A 14,916-nucleotide genomic window follows, 5' to 3' on the forward strand; every position below is an offset into this window, starting at 1 on the left:
CGACTTGCATTCTTAGAAACAACCTAGAACTAACCACGACCACCACGCAAGCTTCATCCACGACACGAAAGCACACGCATCATACACAATACTGCGCCTGCTGTCCGCCGCAGACTCTGCCCAGCGCCATCTTCGACGCCAGACCTACTCGCCTCGCAATCTGCTGCTCTGCTGACTGCCAGCCCCACGTTGCTGCTAGAGCGGTGAAAAGTACGTTGTTTCGACGAACAGAAACGCCTGCAAAGCGACCAAACAAACATTCCACCCGCCACGCCACCGAGCCATCGCCTCCGCGCATACCGGCCACCATCGCCATCGACGCCGCCGACATACACGTTCCGCACCACCCTGCTCGCGGGCCACAGCTGCCACAACAACCACCAACCTCGACTGCAGCGCTCGACAGTCGCCTGATCCCGCATCTAGACCGGGACGCCAGGGTGAGCATCAAGAGGTGAAAAAGCTACGCAGTTCTTCCACCATTGGTTCACAGCAGAGGAGAGCCCACCTGCGCGTTTGCTGGAGCCTTTGCGCTCGTTTCGTCACTGTCGGTACGTTCACCTTCTCCCATTTACTTCCAGGCGACGGGTGACAGCGGAGCAACATCTGCGACAAGATAGTGGGAGCACTGCATCGCCAATGTCCTTCTTGGCAACAGTATCAAGTAGTCGCGAAGACTCACTCGCTGCTGGCAAAGACTGCGGTCACGTGCGGCAAGCACTCAGACGTTCCTGCTTTCGGCCCTTTCATCGATGGCGCTTCCTTGCCATGCAAACGCACACCCGAGACTGACAGACAGCAGTTCACTAGGCGTGTTGCGCTTTCCACGGAGCACCCGCTGGTCGAGAGCAAGCTCCTTGCAATCCTTTCCCAACAACTCCCAACAGGCCGCCAACAATGGCGGACCAGAACGATGTGGACTTGGACTCCATCATCGACCGTCTCCTCGAAGTTCGCGGCAGCCGACCAGGAAAGCAGGTGCAGCTGCTCGAGACTGAAATAAGGTATCTGTGTACCAAGGCCCGCGAGATCTTCATCTCCCAGCCCATACTACTCGAACTTGAAGCGCCGATAAAGGTAGAAAACACGCCGCGAAGGAATGATAGGCAAGACTGACATGCGCACTAGATCTGCGGTGACATTCACGGACAGTACTACGATCTGCTGCGCCTCTTCGAATACGGCGGGTTCCCACCAGAGGCCAACTACCTTTTCCTGGGCGATTACGTGGACCGAGGAAAGCAGTCGCTCGAGACCATCTGCCTGCTGCTGGCGTACAAGATCAAGTATCCCGAGAACTTCTTCATCCTCCGCGGCAACCACGAGTGCGCGAGCATCAACCGCATCTACGGATTCTACGATGAGTGCAAGAGACGGTACAACATCAAGCTGTGGAAGACATTTACCGATTGCTTCAACTGCTTGCCGATTGCCGCCATCATCGACGAGAAGATCTTCACAATGCACGGCGGCCTCAGCCCCGATCTCAACTCTATGGAGCAGATCCGCCGCGTCATGCGCCCAACAGATGTATGTATAGAGTCAGAAACTTTCAGAGGGGTGATCCGGCTGACTTGTAACAGATTCCTGATTGCGGTCTGCTCTGTGACTTGTTGTGGTCTGACCCCGACAAGGATATCACAGGGTGGTCTGAGAACGATCGAGGTGTCTCCTTCACCTTCGGTCCCGATGTTGTGTCTCGCTTCCTACAAAAGCACGACATGGATCTCATCTGCCGTGCGCATCAAGTGGTGGAAGATGGCTACGAGTTCTTCTCGAAACGCCAGTTGGTCACCCTCTTCTCTGCACCGAACTACTGCGGCGAGTTCGACAACGCTGGCGCCATGATGAGCGTGGACGAGTCTCTGCTATGCTCGTTCCAGATCTTGAAGCCGGCAGAGAAGAAGCAAAAGTGAGTTGCACAGGCACCTGTTCCCAAGTCATTGATGGTGCTAATAGCGTTCACAGCAGATTCGGCAGACGATAGGCGATTACCATGAAAGAGGCGTTGATTGCCAAGTCAACCCAAAATCCGCGTACGACGTAGCTGCAAGAGCCGAGCAGGTTGCTTCGTAAAATTGATGTCTGGCCGAGCAGCAGCATAGGTGGCAGCACAGGGCGAGGTTTGAGCTCATATGTCTCGGGAGAAATGATTCCGAATGAAGGCAGGAGGTGTACGATTTGTTGCATGGATTAAAGCAGGATCAGGAAGGCCGCAAGCCATCTCTGGAGGCAGAATATGCAGTGCTTCGCGTCTACGATGAGGTCAGGTACCATACCTTCGCTGCCAGACGAGGTCCAAAATGCGTTGTGCTGTCCACATACTCTTACAATGATCCTTGTTTTGGCCATGCTTTCCAATGGCTCTGTCGCGTCTTCCACCTGGCTGTGACTGCAGTGCTAAAGTGTCGTACAACACTTATGAACTTCAGAGCTGTTCGTGCTGGACTTAACAATTGAAAGCGCGTTCACGACTGCTGTGCCATAACAACGAGGCTTACAGACGAGCACATGTTTCAAGGGACCCGATAGTATGGGTGCCTGGCCGGTATGTCGGTCCGCACTCCGCTCGCTGTCGACGTCAGGGCAAGCTTCGTTTGAGCTTGAGCACATCACCTTTGCATCAAGACAGCAATAGGCGACAGCGACAGAAGCAACACATCACCATGAGCTTCTTCAAGAACCTGTTCAAGGAGGTGCGTTCTCGTCACAAGCAGCGAATGCCTTCAGCTGCGATTCAGCCAACCCTCACGTTCTCCGCTGCACCATCAGCAGCACGCAGAACGATCTGTAGTTTGTTATGGCTGACACTTGATGTAGGCTGGCGTCAAAGACGTCGTCACCCTCTTCCACGCGCCAAAAGTACCTGCGTCTTCCAGGGTGTATACCCTCCTGAAGCAGGCGAATGCGACTGCTGTAGCAAACGCGACCGAGGACCAAGCGAGCGACCATAGCACGCAGTCGAAGTTGGAAAGGACTGAGTTTGAGCTTGGTATGTCAATTGGCGGTGCAGATCTAGAAAGATGCGGATGGTACTGGAAGAGATACCCACGAGTTGCAAGGTGCATACCTACAAACAATGGCATCTAGCTCTGCGGGTTTCGTGGTCAGGAGAGACACCGTAAAGATCAAAGTTCTAACATATTTGAGGCAGACATCCAGGAAGGTGCGCCAACTAGCGACCAGCTGAGCAGCATCTTGGAGTACCTCGGCCCCTCGAAGGCAGGCAGTGTCATCGAAGGTGCGACCGGCACGACCGATGCCTTGCGGAAGTTCAAGCAGAATGAAGGCTCGTTTCAGCGGCCGGTGACTGTGGACTGGAACAATGGTCGAGCTGTGGTGGGAGAAGATCAGAGCGAGATCATGAAGCTTGTACGCTCGATACCGAAGGAGAAGGCTTAGAGGGAGACGTGCGCTCCATACTGAAGGAGAAGGCTTAGAGGGAGAATGTGCATGAGGATGAATTAGACCTAAAGCTGTGCACAGCGGCTTGCTCCTGAGAAGTGGCTACATTGGGTATTGAATGAGGACTCATCTCCCGAAATCAGCGAGACTGAGGATGTCAAGCTAGAGATGGGAAAATGCAGCAGCACGGCGGCTTGACAATGCCATTGTGGTGGGCCTTGTTTCGGGTGCGTGCAGGGCTGAATCTCGCATCCTTATACTCACCACGGCAGTCTTAGGAACTACTTGAGATCACAGCTCTTCACTCTCCAGACCAGAGCGAGCTCCGATTAACCTCGTTGTAAGCTTTCCTCCTCGAACTTCTTGATATGCGACAAGAGGCCCTCATTCATGCAGATACAAACAGCGGCGTTTGTCTGTTCACCGCTTCACGTGCGTACGGAGGAATCACAAAACCCCACTCATCTCTCAAAGTGCTCTTCGTTCACGCTTTCCTTCCCCGGCTGATGAACGACGTTGGCGTTAGGAAGGCACGATCCAAGAGATCCCTGCAACTTCTTTTCCGCGCCTTCTCCGTGCTCACTTTCATCTCAGCTTAGTGGCGGCAACAACACAACCACAACCGCGCAAACACTCAACCCACCGACTTTACCAAAAACATAACATACCGCCACCCACCACCACCACACTTCATCATCAAAATCAAGAACACCTCGAGGCGCCCTTCGTCTCGTTCTGCACCTGCTGGTCACAATGGCGGCCGAGCAGGGTCAGACAACCACATCTGTCATTGCCCGAAGCGATCCCTATGCTGAGATCGAGCCGTTCAGCCAGCGCCTGATCGCAGAGGAGTCGCACAAGTGGTGCGCCGCCTTCCCGTGGGACTACCCAAAGGCGAGCACCAAGGAGGTCGAGAACGACTTTCTCCTTCAGTACTTCACAAGCTCCGAGCTTCACGTGCACAGTCCCAAGTTTCTTGCTCAAGTTTGGAAGTGTATCGCTCTCTACAATGCGCAGTTCCGTATTCCCGCCGTGGTGGAGAAGTGGATCGCGGAGTCGACCGAGTTGTTGAAGGACTCGGACATGGTGCAGTATGCTCTCATGGACAATGCCCAGCCGAGCACAGTCTTCGGAGATTCTGAGCTCACTACTTACCCTGACGCATTCCTCAAAGTGGCTCTCAAGGGCATACAGACTCGTCTCAAGAGCATGGGGGTCTCGCCCGAGGATGACGAAATACAGAAGAGCGCACCAGCTGTCATCACTTCAAACCTCGTCGTCTCTGCAGGCAACAAGGTCGAGCCTACGACTGAGACTGTACCGTCCACCACCACTGCCGCTGGCATACAAGCTGAGGCACCCAAATTTGCAGCCACAAACGAGAAGGCAGCTCTACCTTTGGAGCATGAGACTGGACAGCAACAAGTGCCTGCTATGACGACTCGCACCAATCCAACCTTTCACCGCTCCAATGGGGCCAGCAATGGTGTTTATGCGCCACCCGATCACCACCGCCAACTGAATTACAAGAAGCCACGAGGCCAGAACAACAAGCGCAACAGTTTCAGCGCCCGTAATGGTCCTCGACCATTGGCACCTCCGGGTTTTGAACACACACACCAGCCTTCAAACCACTTCGGCGGAGCATACGCACCTCCACCGGCGCCCAATCCAGCTACTGGCTTGCCATTCATGATGACAGGTCGCGGGCCATCTGGTGGGTATCAATTTGGTGGCAATGAGCAGATGCCGCCACCTCATCTGCAATTCCAACAGTCACATGGTCCACAGTCAGGAGCATACATGCCTCCAGTACTATCGGCGCATGCTCCACGATACCCGGTCGACCCTGGCGTCCCTGGCCCCCGCCTGTACGATCCTACGGGTCATGGCACTCAGATGATTTACAATGGTCCATATGCTGGGCCTCAACAGGACATGCCACTGATGACAGAGCGAACGAATCTGCAGCACAATGCACAATCTTTCAGCTTCGAGGGTCCAACAAACATGCGCGACGGCAGAGCCCAACAGCGGAACGACAGTGTCACTTCGCGGGCTGGAAAGCGAGGCTATGGTGGAAGTATGCGCGGCCGTGGAAGCATCTCCAACAAGCAAGCTAATCCCGACACCACGCCGAGGTACATCATCCAACAGCGCGACAAGGATCCTCTGGCCGGACCATGGCGCAACAACCATAGTGAGAATGTGCCACTGCCCAGCCAAGATGCTCGCAACTCGATCACTGAGATTGGACCGCAGCATCGAGCTCAGCCACATGTGCAGACATCTTCTGCTGGCACGAATTTGTTCGATCCAAACATGCGGCCAGCCATACCTCAGCAACCCCATGCCAAGCCGTCTTTCTCCACAGATTTGTGCAGAACCACCTGCACGAAAGACGCGATCGCAGACGACTGCACCACCGCTACAAAGCTCGTTGTCTTTGACGCTCCTGCTGACATTGACGAGGACAAGATCAAGGCATTTTTTGGTCAATGGGGCGAGGTGACCTACATTGGCGGTCCAAAACCTGCAACAGCCAACAGTACGACTCAATTCAACATCTGGATCACGTTCGCGACAGCCGCAGAGGCACGAAAGTGCCTTGCTGCCCGAGGAGCAATGTGGCCGTTCGGCAATCGGTACTGCCTTCAGGTAGAGGTCGCGAAGCAGCACTGGGATGAAACACACAGGGTCAATAAGCCTCAGTATGTGCCCTCCGCACCCTCCTTCATCCCTCGGTTCACGACACAGGGACCAAGAGCTCAATATGAGGAAGAGGCGGCGGTGGCGGTGAAGACTGCAGCAGATAGCGTGGTCTCACTACTGTCTGAAGACACAACACCTACTGCGTCCGGACCCACTACACCCAAGAAGAAGCCAAAGGGTGGCAAGAAGAAGAAGTCGAAGAAGAACGATCTGCTTGCCGAGGCTACTAATAAGGCACTCGCTGAAGACGAACCACGCAGCGACCACAAGTCGGGCGAAGGTGACCAACTTTCCAGCACGGTGGTACAAGACGAAGTCTTGGCGCTTGGCGAGCCGCAGATAGCGACTATCAACGACCAGACGGGAGCCTCCGCAGATACTAAAGAACACAGTGGCACCGATATGTCTACACTGAAGGAGCAGCCAGCTAACGACAGCCTCAGCAATTTCCACCCTTCAGCAATGTCGAACACGAGCACGACGCTTGCGGTTGACAACGCTCCTCCATCTGGCGGCACTGTTGTGGAGCCTAAGCTTCAGACCTCTGATGGCCTGCCAGCGATCACCGACAACGAAAAGGCGGAGCTGGACTCCTCTAAGCCGGGCCCGGGCAACCACGAGTCCCAGAACCTGGGCGTGGATGCTAAGCTGTCTTCACCAGTCAAGGCTGACACAACAGTCGAACAGCAATCCGATCAGGTCACTTCCGGTGAAGGAAGCGCCGAGACCCCCAAATCCTCAGTTCAGTCTCCCTCCAGCTTGAAGAGCAGCAAGAAAGCACCGATCCCCAAGATCCCGGGTCACAAGGTACCTTCCGCCCTGCCCAACCTCACTGTCGAAGCAACTCCGCCTGCACCCAGCGGGCCTGGTAAGGACAAGGAGCAGAAGGCCAATGACGTGAAGCATAAAGCCGGTGAGCTTGAGATCCCCAAGCAGCGCTCGGCCTCAGATGGTTCTGAGGGGACCACGCTTGATTATCTCACAGCCCCAAATACACCTGCAGTACCGCGGCACTCGTCCGTGGGAGAGGAGTCGAAGGGCGTCAAGCAGACGAAAGCAAAGGTTCGTAACAGTACGAAGCGTCCTTAGATTTGAGAGCTAACATTTTCCCAGGGACCAGATCAGACTGAGTCGCTCAGCGTCTTCAGCAGCAAGACGAAGACGAAGCGAAAGGCCTCGAAGCCCACAAAGACCAAAGGCTCAATCAAGGGCAAGCCATCTACGTCAGATGGGTTCGCGAGTCCAAGTTCAGCGCCGAGTCGTGTGACCAGCGACGCAGCTACGCCAGCTCCCCAGGACCAACCATTACAAGGTCAGGTGCCATTGCAAGCAGCTGCAGTACGGGAGTCGGTCGACGCGCCACGACCGTATCCCGAGCAGTCTGTCCACGAAATGGTGACAGCAAAGGCCGCTGTGTCTGCGAGCGAAGTGACATCACCTACTTCAGTGCCGACGACCAAAGCGGCTCGCCGAGGTACTCTTGGTACGATCATGTCTTGGGTTAAGGGCGGCTCTCAGCCAATTCAGAACGTCGCCAATGGTAGTGATGCAGACAGCAAGATCGAAGAGCAAGGACCAGAACAGCATGACTCTGCTAACGCCAGCACTATACCAGCGACTACTGCTGACGTTGGCGGCCCAGACCGTCAAGCTCAAGGCGACACTCTCGAGTCTGTGGGCCTGGGCATATCCGGTGGTGCTACTGATGGCCAAGCTGCTGAGGCTCAATCGAAGAGCAAGAAGAAGAAGGCTAAGTCGAAGAGCAAGAAGGAGCCTCAGGCGGAACTTACAGCAGGCGATGTTTCTCGCACCGGAACGGATGTGGCCATGCCCCTGTATGAGTATCCAGAGGGTGATGCGCGTAGAACCGACAGCTCTGCTTCCAGTGACAGCCTCTCCAGCAGAATGGTCAAAGCAGCACAGGAGGCACAGAAGGGAACGCGCGTGATTGAGCCGAAGCCAATGCGTAAGACGCATAAGCGATCGGCAAGCAACAAGGTTGCCTCACAGGACAGCGCGGAGCAGTCGACAGCGTCAGCTGGGAGCAATCGGCGAGCATCCAAAGGCGTGAGTGCTATCCTAGCCGGGCGGAAGGCACCTTCCCCAGGCTACCTCATCTTACTTGTCGGCCCTCGTGCTGATTTTAAGCAGGGCGTTGAGCATATGCTCCTAACCGAGCGCATTGAAGATGTGACAGATCTGGGTGAGACTGAGACAGATGTCACTGATCCCAAGGTGTTCGACAGCAAGAGCAAGAAAGCAGATGCAAATGACAGAGTCAGCCCAGAGGTTGAGGAGATGCGAGCTCGGCTGAACAAGCTTCACCAGAAGGAGCTGGAGGTGAAGCAGAACAAGGGCAAAGAGAAGGCAGATGTTCAGTAGTCGAGTGAAGGAGTCGGGAGCTTTGGCGTTGTGAGTACTCTGATATCGGGGCGAAGGGGTTGGTTGAGCGTTGGACTTAGTAGTTAGTGCGATAGCAATAATATTGGGCGAAAGTGTTTGCGCCTATGGAGTCGCGCTGTGCATAACGCTCTCGGCTTTTTGACGGTCGGCACAGTCGTAGGCGTCAGGTAACAAGGCATGTTTCGATGTGCTCGCCTTGTATGCGATCCGCAATTGTTCAAGGAAAGCCTTTGCGGAAGCAGTTCCACGTGATGTTCAAACGTGATGTTCATACGTGATGTTCATACATGAAGCACGACGGAAAGACAGCACGGCCACACTTCTAATCTTCAAGCAACTTTCATAACCATTTCAATGATTTCTGTGGGCCACTCTCGAGAACATGAAGACCATAAAGGACACACCCTTTCCCATTTCAGAACGCCCCGATATTTGCATGTTCCCGCCGCGCGACCTTGACCACGCTTTCGATGCCTGCCATCACATGCAGTTGTGGGCGATCTTCATCCATCGTTTGTTTTCCCGTGTCTATCACCCACACATGCGAAAGCTAGCCTTCGAGTCGTGTCCATTCGTTGCCCTCCACTTCCCGTCCCGCTCATCGCGTTCGTGCTTGTCGTTTATGAGGTTGGGTTGGGGTTCATCTTGCGCTTGCCGCCGGTCATGGTGACGTTTACGAATCGGCGGGTGTATGTGATTCTCTTCTTGGCGCGGCCCTTGGGGGTCTTCTTCTTCTCTTGTGGCTCGACCTGTTGGTGTCCCGTCATGTTAGGTTCTGCTCGTCCTCCGCTGTCTCGGGCAATCGGGTGGTGTTTCGTACCTTTGGAGTCTGCGACTTGACCTTACCGGCACGGGCGAGGGATCCGTGCACTTTACCCATGATTGCGGTTGTGCTGGGTTCGAGATGTGTGGTTTTCTGTGGTGGCGAATGAAGGATTAGCGGTGCGCTCGTGCGGACGGGCGGAAGTTGGCGAGTGGGCGGGATGTGGTGTCGATGGTGACATCGAGGTGTTCGGATGGGACTCACGGCGTCGTTGATGGAACTGCGGTGGTTAGTGGTGTCGCTGGCGAGGGAGTGATGTCGTGGATGATCGAATTATCGCAGGTGTCAAAGCTCGTCTTGGCGGAAAGCGGCGAGTCACAGCTTCCCTTCCCGTGCTTTCGGCTGCTCGGCTCACTAAGCGAGATCATCTGATAAGAGATCATGTACACCATCAACATGTTTCCCTCGACTGCTTACCCGCCTCTGTAGTACTGCATTGCATTTCGCCCATCATGAAATCTCTCATCCTAATAAGCACACTGTTGAGCGTCGTCTCGGCCAGATCCTCACCACAACGCCCAGCACCTCCCTCACACCATGTCTTCTCGAATCCACCAGCCCACGATGAAGGCTACCGAATACCCACACTCCGCGAGTCTGCAGCGATGGCCAGAAAGATCATGCACCTGAGCACCATCGGCGACCTCGTCTCTGTCTTCCCCGAGCAAACCCACACCAACGAACTCGACGCGCAAGAGAACAGACCCGCAGACATAGCAGGCAGTCCAATCGGCTTGATGGAATACTACGCCGACTGCGATCCTCTGAGCGGAAACCCGATCCTGCTGGCCATAAACATTGCAACACCATACAAGAACTACAATCAAGGGTCCAATATAAGTCTTGGGATAAGATGGTGGCCGATCGAGAAGAACCACTATTCTCTCTGGACAAGTGATGACGACGAGGACATTCCCACGCCACATACGCCTGCTGCGCTTCCACGGTTCTCCCTGCACGGGCGACTTGAAAGATTGTCTGAGGAGAGGCTGAAGGATGGGAAGATTCGGGAGTGCTTCCTGCGTGCTCATCCAGATTCGATATGTTGGCAGCCCGGCAATGAGATATCCCACGAGAGCGAGTATGTTCAGCTTGTTGTAGATCACGTATATTGGTTTGGTGGATTTGGAGATCGTGCACGGATTGGCTGGCTGTCTATCGAGGACTGGAGGAATTTGACGATGGAAGAGGTCATCAAAGCCAAGTTGCCAGGCGAGAAGAAGGCAAAGCCTAGCTGGTGGCGGGAGTGGTTGTAAGAGTGGTATGAGATCATGAGTACACGAACATATTCAACAGCGGGTGCATACGGGTCGGGCGTTATGATAGAGCTTTCAGGTGGCATGTGGCACATATCATTGTTATACTGCATGGCGAAGTGACCCGCATTGCTAAGGTCAATCACAACTCTTTCAAGCGTGTCCTATACCGATCCTCCGTAATGTCTCCCGAGCAGTCGTCAGCTTCAGCCCGATGCGAGCATCCAGCTCGAAGCTTTCCCATCGCTCAACCAGTGTAAGCTCGTTACTGCATTCCTGCAACTTTGCCCTGTCTCCGTCTTGACCACCGGCTTCTTGCCAATGACAAACGCCCTTTTCATAATGCCCAACAGGAAGCGACCAGTTGTCGGCGTGCGGACAAGCTTTGATCTGCGCGAGATCATGGCAAAATACTTCCTCGGCAAGTAGGGTTTGTGCTTCGGGTAAGCGACCAAGGCAACGCAGGGTAGTGGCCTTCAGCATAGAGAGCAGAGCTCGTTCATCGACCGGCTCATCTTTCCAATCCGGATTGAGCTTCGAATCGTCGGACCATGACAGTCGTTCCCAAGATAGCTGCAGGTGTTCGGGACTCATGCGTGGGAACCCGCTCCAGAAGTATATCATCTCTTCAAGAGGACTGACGCCAATGACCTCGACCTCATCGCGACCTTGGGCTTTTGCCTTGGCAGCCCACTTGGCGAATTTTCGCTGAATGAAGACGTCGAGGGGCAGCTGACGTGCCATGAATCGTTTCTTACCACTCTGGCTGTGAGCAGTGTGGAAGAGCTTCTTAGCCTTCTCCTTGTGGCCCGCGGCAGCCGTGGGGTCTGCGTCCCGCGTTATACGGTAAAGCTCAACGTGGCAGGCACCTGCGATGTAATAATACAGACCGTGGCTCCAGTTGTTCAGGTCGACACATTTAATCCATGAATCTGCACACTCCTGATAGCGGTGCAGGAACATCAATGATAGACTTGTCTCGAAAACACGGAGCGCCTCGACTTGCTTCAGAGGAGACACACCAGATCCAGTAGTCAGAAGTTCGACGGCACTTTCGAGCTTCCTATCCGCGTTGAGCATACGTGCCTCTTCCAGGATCCACATGAAGGACTTGGGGTACAACGACCGCATATCCGACAACAGCGCTCGGATCCGGGCTTCTGGGTAGGCCTCCCTGCTGTGAATATCGCACAACGCTATCGCAGCGTTGTGAAAGCCGAGAGTGATCAGACCTGCCATGCCGCCATTGATGTTATCCTTGAAAGCAGTAGCTTTCCAAAGCAATCTCAATCCGTTCTCGCGATCTCCTCTGAAGGAGAAAATTGACAGTAGCTTCGAGAAGGCCGGTGGCACCATGGATAAGAGGAGCTGAAGCAGACCGAAACACAGTGCGCTCCCAGAGTGTATGAAGATGTCGATTTCATCCCGAGACACGCTGGTGAAGTCGAGTTCATCGTGAGCTGTCTTCGCAAGTCGTGTAGGGTCGGAACTTTCTGTTGTCGGCGCCCGACTGGGCGCCTGCTCTATTGATGGTATCACTTTGCTCTTGTCTTCCAGCTTGAGATCAGCTACCTTTGGCAGATTGAGGTGACCCTGGTAGTCTGTTGGCATTGGCTGTGCATGCCCATTGACACCTTCCTGGGCGTCTTGGAAGTCCAGATCTTCATCATCGCTACCGTCTTCAGCCGGAGTCATAACACCCGAGCTCGTCGCCGTGCTCGATGCCAACGACGACTGAGAACTGGAAATATGCTTCTCGAGATATCTGTTCTCCGCCTCTACAAGCTCTTGCAAAGTACTGAACGCCTTCCTCAGCTTGTAGAACCCTCGCAAGCTTTCCGTCAAGCTCTCGTTCAAGACGCCAACCACGGCGGTCATCAATTGAGTCTCAGCATGACAGAGGGCATACTCTGCGCCGACCGGGTATATCTTGCTCTGGTGAGCAGTAGATGGATCTCGGATCGCTCTCCTTTGGTGTTCGCTGGCTGACTCCTCAGCATCCGCAAGTCGGGATGAGGCTTGTTCCATGATCTCTTTCTCGAATCCGAGGGTGGCTCGTAGGAATATCGTGGTGGCCCGCCCTAGCTACTTGAGCATTCCCGATCAGCTCTTGCTGCTTGCATAGAATTTTAGCCAGCATACCTTGTGAAAAGGAGAGGTACCTTGTGCCAGCTCCGACTCAGCACGCTCCGTTTCTAGTAGCACGTCAGTACACGTCTCCCCCTCTGTGCTTTCGCGAGGAGTTACCATCATTAAGGATGAGGGAGGCTGAACGCATTGCCTCTTGCACTGCGACTTCATCAGTCGCTCGTCATGCTCACTTATGTAGGCGGGAGTCCCATACACGCATGAGGTTCATCGATAGCAGTCCGCGACTTGCTCGACGCCAGACTGCCCTTTGACGGATTCAGCCATCCTCCAACGCGTTTCATGGCCATTGATGAGCTGCTGAGGTTGGAGGGAGTTGATTGAGCTGGACAAGTGCTCCACGTCGTCGGTCTACTGTAAGTCCGTTGTAGAACTACCAGGGAGGTTTACAGTGTCGCTCGTGCGTGTGTCCACGACAGTGGCTGCGCCACAAGAATGATAATAAGCATGACGGCATACACGTGGGCATTCTGGGCGAGCAGCTGAAACAGAGACGCGGCTCATCATTGCATTGACGAAGCAGAAGCTGACCTGCAGTGGAGACGTTGCACTGCGGCCCGCGTGTCTTCTCCGTGACGGTGAGGCTTGAGCATTCCGCCGGGCAACACTCGTCCAAGCCATCGAACACACCTTCCATCACACTTGGCATCGATATTGATAGCGAAGCCGCACAGATTGGCTCGGAAAGAGAAGGTGTGATGAAGACAGCTCATTGACACCCCTCCTGCCAGATTCACGCCTCCTCAGCTGCTCGCCGTTCCCTTCCCGACAACAAATATATCGCCGCTTGCATGTCCAGCAAGGGATCATCACTTGGCCCAATTCCATCGACTCTCGGGATCGGATCCAATATCATATGCTTCTCGTATTTCTTGCTCTCAGCCTCCGACACCATCTCATTGAGCTCGATGGTCCCTAACTCAACGATGTCACGCTCTTCTGGCCAATGTACTGTGGCATCATCTGTCACATCTCCGTCCTGAGCGATCTGAGCTACGAGCTTGAACACGACAGGTCCTTGTGCCAAACGCGTTGGTAGCTCCTCGTACAGATAGGACTCCGACTTTGTGGCCAGGTCAGACTCCGATAGGACCGAGAACTCCTCTGGCACGACTCGGTACCGGATGGAGGTCTCCTTCCCTTCGCCGGAGATCAGCTTGAATGCATTGACGGCATAGTACTTCTCTGTAGCGAAGCTGGTAGGTGATGGTTTAGGGTCGTTTACGAACGCAGCTGCAGCAGGGTTCTCTTCGAGGAACTTCCCAATCGTGCCACCGCCAATGGCACCCAATAGCTCGAGAAAACCCTCGCCCGTGCGAACTGGAAAGAATGCAGTCGAGTGCGCGATGATATCGGTATGCCGATGACCGTCGTCGCTCAAAACGAACCTGATCCCCATGCCACGAGGATTTGCATCGCCGCTCGTGTCTGGGATGTTTGGGAGGCCGGTGGCAGATGAAAAGCGCACTACTACTGGTGTTTCTGAGCTGTGGAAGTGTGGTGCCTTGGACAGCTCCGCTGCGCGTGTGCTGGGCTCGAACGCTCCTTTGACGAGTCTGCCTCGAGCGTGTGCTGCCTCATCGTCAGACGTTCGCTTACGTTACAGCAGATTGGACGATGATAGTACCTGGACGATACGCTGATGGGGTATTGAAGGCTCCCCGTAAGGTCTTGACAAGCTTATTTGCCGTCTCAACGGTCTTTTCGTTGTCTGGCAAAGGCATAGTGGAGCCACACCGTGGTCTGCCGCTAATGTTTATTCGTGCAAGCAGTGTTCAAGGCAAGCTTGAAGGCCTTTTTATACGCCATCACACAACCCTTATCACGAGCCATTCCTTGCGTGGCGTCCTGGCGGTGGAGACTTACTGGAGCGCTTCATGGCAGCCACGCCATGTGGTAGAAATGTGCTTCGAAATTGGAGGCCTGTAATTCGTGGAACGAGACGATGTGGACTTGCGCAGCCATTGCATGAAGTACTGTCAGCTTTGGCATGCATGAACTGGCCTGCAGCGTGACAATTAGCTGCTGACTGGTAGCTGATGCAGACCATTCCTCCAAACGTGCACTGCGTTCGGTTAATACGCAGGTTGACTTGACGGAAGTACTCAGGACAATAAGGGCTAGAGAAGCCAAGCTAACACTCTTTCGTTGGGAGGTTGTAGTCTGCAC

The 14,916-nt window shown here is 54.4% G+C and overlaps 7 protein-coding genes across 7 annotated transcripts; 4 read left to right on the forward strand and 3 right to left on the reverse strand.

The window, feature by feature from the left end:
- Positions 1-897: 897 nt before the first annotated feature.
- On the forward strand, positions 898-1,987 carry CLAFUR5_00373 (Serine/threonine-protein phosphatase PP1; the record flags this gene model as incomplete). Its single annotated transcript, XM_047899521.1, has 4 exons — positions 898-1,077; positions 1,129-1,530; positions 1,584-1,912; positions 1,969-1,987. 4 exons carry the CDS (start codon positions 898-900, stop codon positions 1,985-1,987), a joined length of 930 nt encoding a protein of 309 aa, XP_047755554.1.
- A 679-nt stretch (positions 1,988-2,666) lies between these two features.
- Positions 2,667-3,402, forward strand: CLAFUR5_00374 (Putative redox protein fmp46, mitochondrial; the record flags this gene model as incomplete). The annotated part of the gene is made up of 3 exons (XM_047899522.1): positions 2,667-2,696; positions 2,821-2,992; positions 3,155-3,402. 3 exons carry the CDS (start codon positions 2,667-2,669, stop codon positions 3,400-3,402), a joined length of 450 nt encoding a protein of 149 aa, XP_047755547.1.
- A 756-nt stretch (positions 3,403-4,158) lies between these two features.
- On the forward strand, positions 4,159-8,499 carry CLAFUR5_00375 (uncharacterized protein; the record flags this gene model as incomplete). The annotated part of the gene is made up of 2 exons (XM_047899523.1): positions 4,159-7,179; positions 7,231-8,499. 2 exons carry the CDS (start codon positions 4,159-4,161, stop codon positions 8,497-8,499), a joined length of 4,290 nt encoding a protein of 1,429 aa, XP_047755548.1.
- A 641-nt stretch (positions 8,500-9,140) lies between these two features.
- Positions 9,141-9,400, reverse strand: CLAFUR5_00376 (40S ribosomal protein S30-B; the record flags this gene model as incomplete). Its single annotated transcript, XM_047899524.1, has 2 exons — positions 9,141-9,269; positions 9,341-9,400. The coding sequence occupies 2 exons, from the start codon at positions 9,398-9,400 to the stop codon at positions 9,141-9,143; spliced, it is 189 nt and encodes a 62-aa protein (XP_047755549.1).
- A 395-nt stretch (positions 9,401-9,795) lies between these two features.
- CLAFUR5_00377 (uncharacterized protein) lies at positions 9,796-10,599 on the forward strand (the record flags this gene model as incomplete). Its single annotated transcript, XM_047899525.1, has 1 exon — positions 9,796-10,599. One exon carries the CDS (start codon positions 9,796-9,798, stop codon positions 10,597-10,599), a length of 804 nt encoding a protein of 267 aa, XP_047755550.1.
- A 153-nt stretch (positions 10,600-10,752) lies between these two features.
- Positions 10,753-13,037, reverse strand: CLAFUR5_00378 (Inclusion body clearance protein iml2; the record flags this gene model as incomplete). The annotated part of the gene is made up of 4 exons (XM_047899526.1): positions 10,753-12,684; positions 12,742-12,794; positions 12,847-12,888; positions 12,944-13,037. The coding sequence occupies 4 exons, from the start codon at positions 13,035-13,037 to the stop codon at positions 10,753-10,755; spliced, it is 2,121 nt and encodes a 706-aa protein (XP_047755555.1).
- A 443-nt stretch (positions 13,038-13,480) lies between these two features.
- CLAFUR5_00379 (Catalase-related peroxidase) lies at positions 13,481-14,471 on the reverse strand (the record flags this gene model as incomplete). The annotated part of the gene is made up of 2 exons (XM_047899527.1): positions 13,481-14,319; positions 14,375-14,471. 2 exons carry the CDS (start codon positions 14,469-14,471, stop codon positions 13,481-13,483), a joined length of 936 nt encoding a protein of 311 aa, XP_047755556.1.
- Between the last annotated feature and the right edge of the window lie 445 nt (positions 14,472-14,916).

This window comes from Fulvia fulva, chromosome 1 (genome assembly GCF_020509005.1).
Source record: "Fulvia fulva chromosome 1, complete sequence".
Lineage (NCBI taxonomy): Eukaryota > Fungi > Ascomycota > Dothideomycetes > Mycosphaerellales > Mycosphaerellaceae > Fulvia > Fulvia fulva.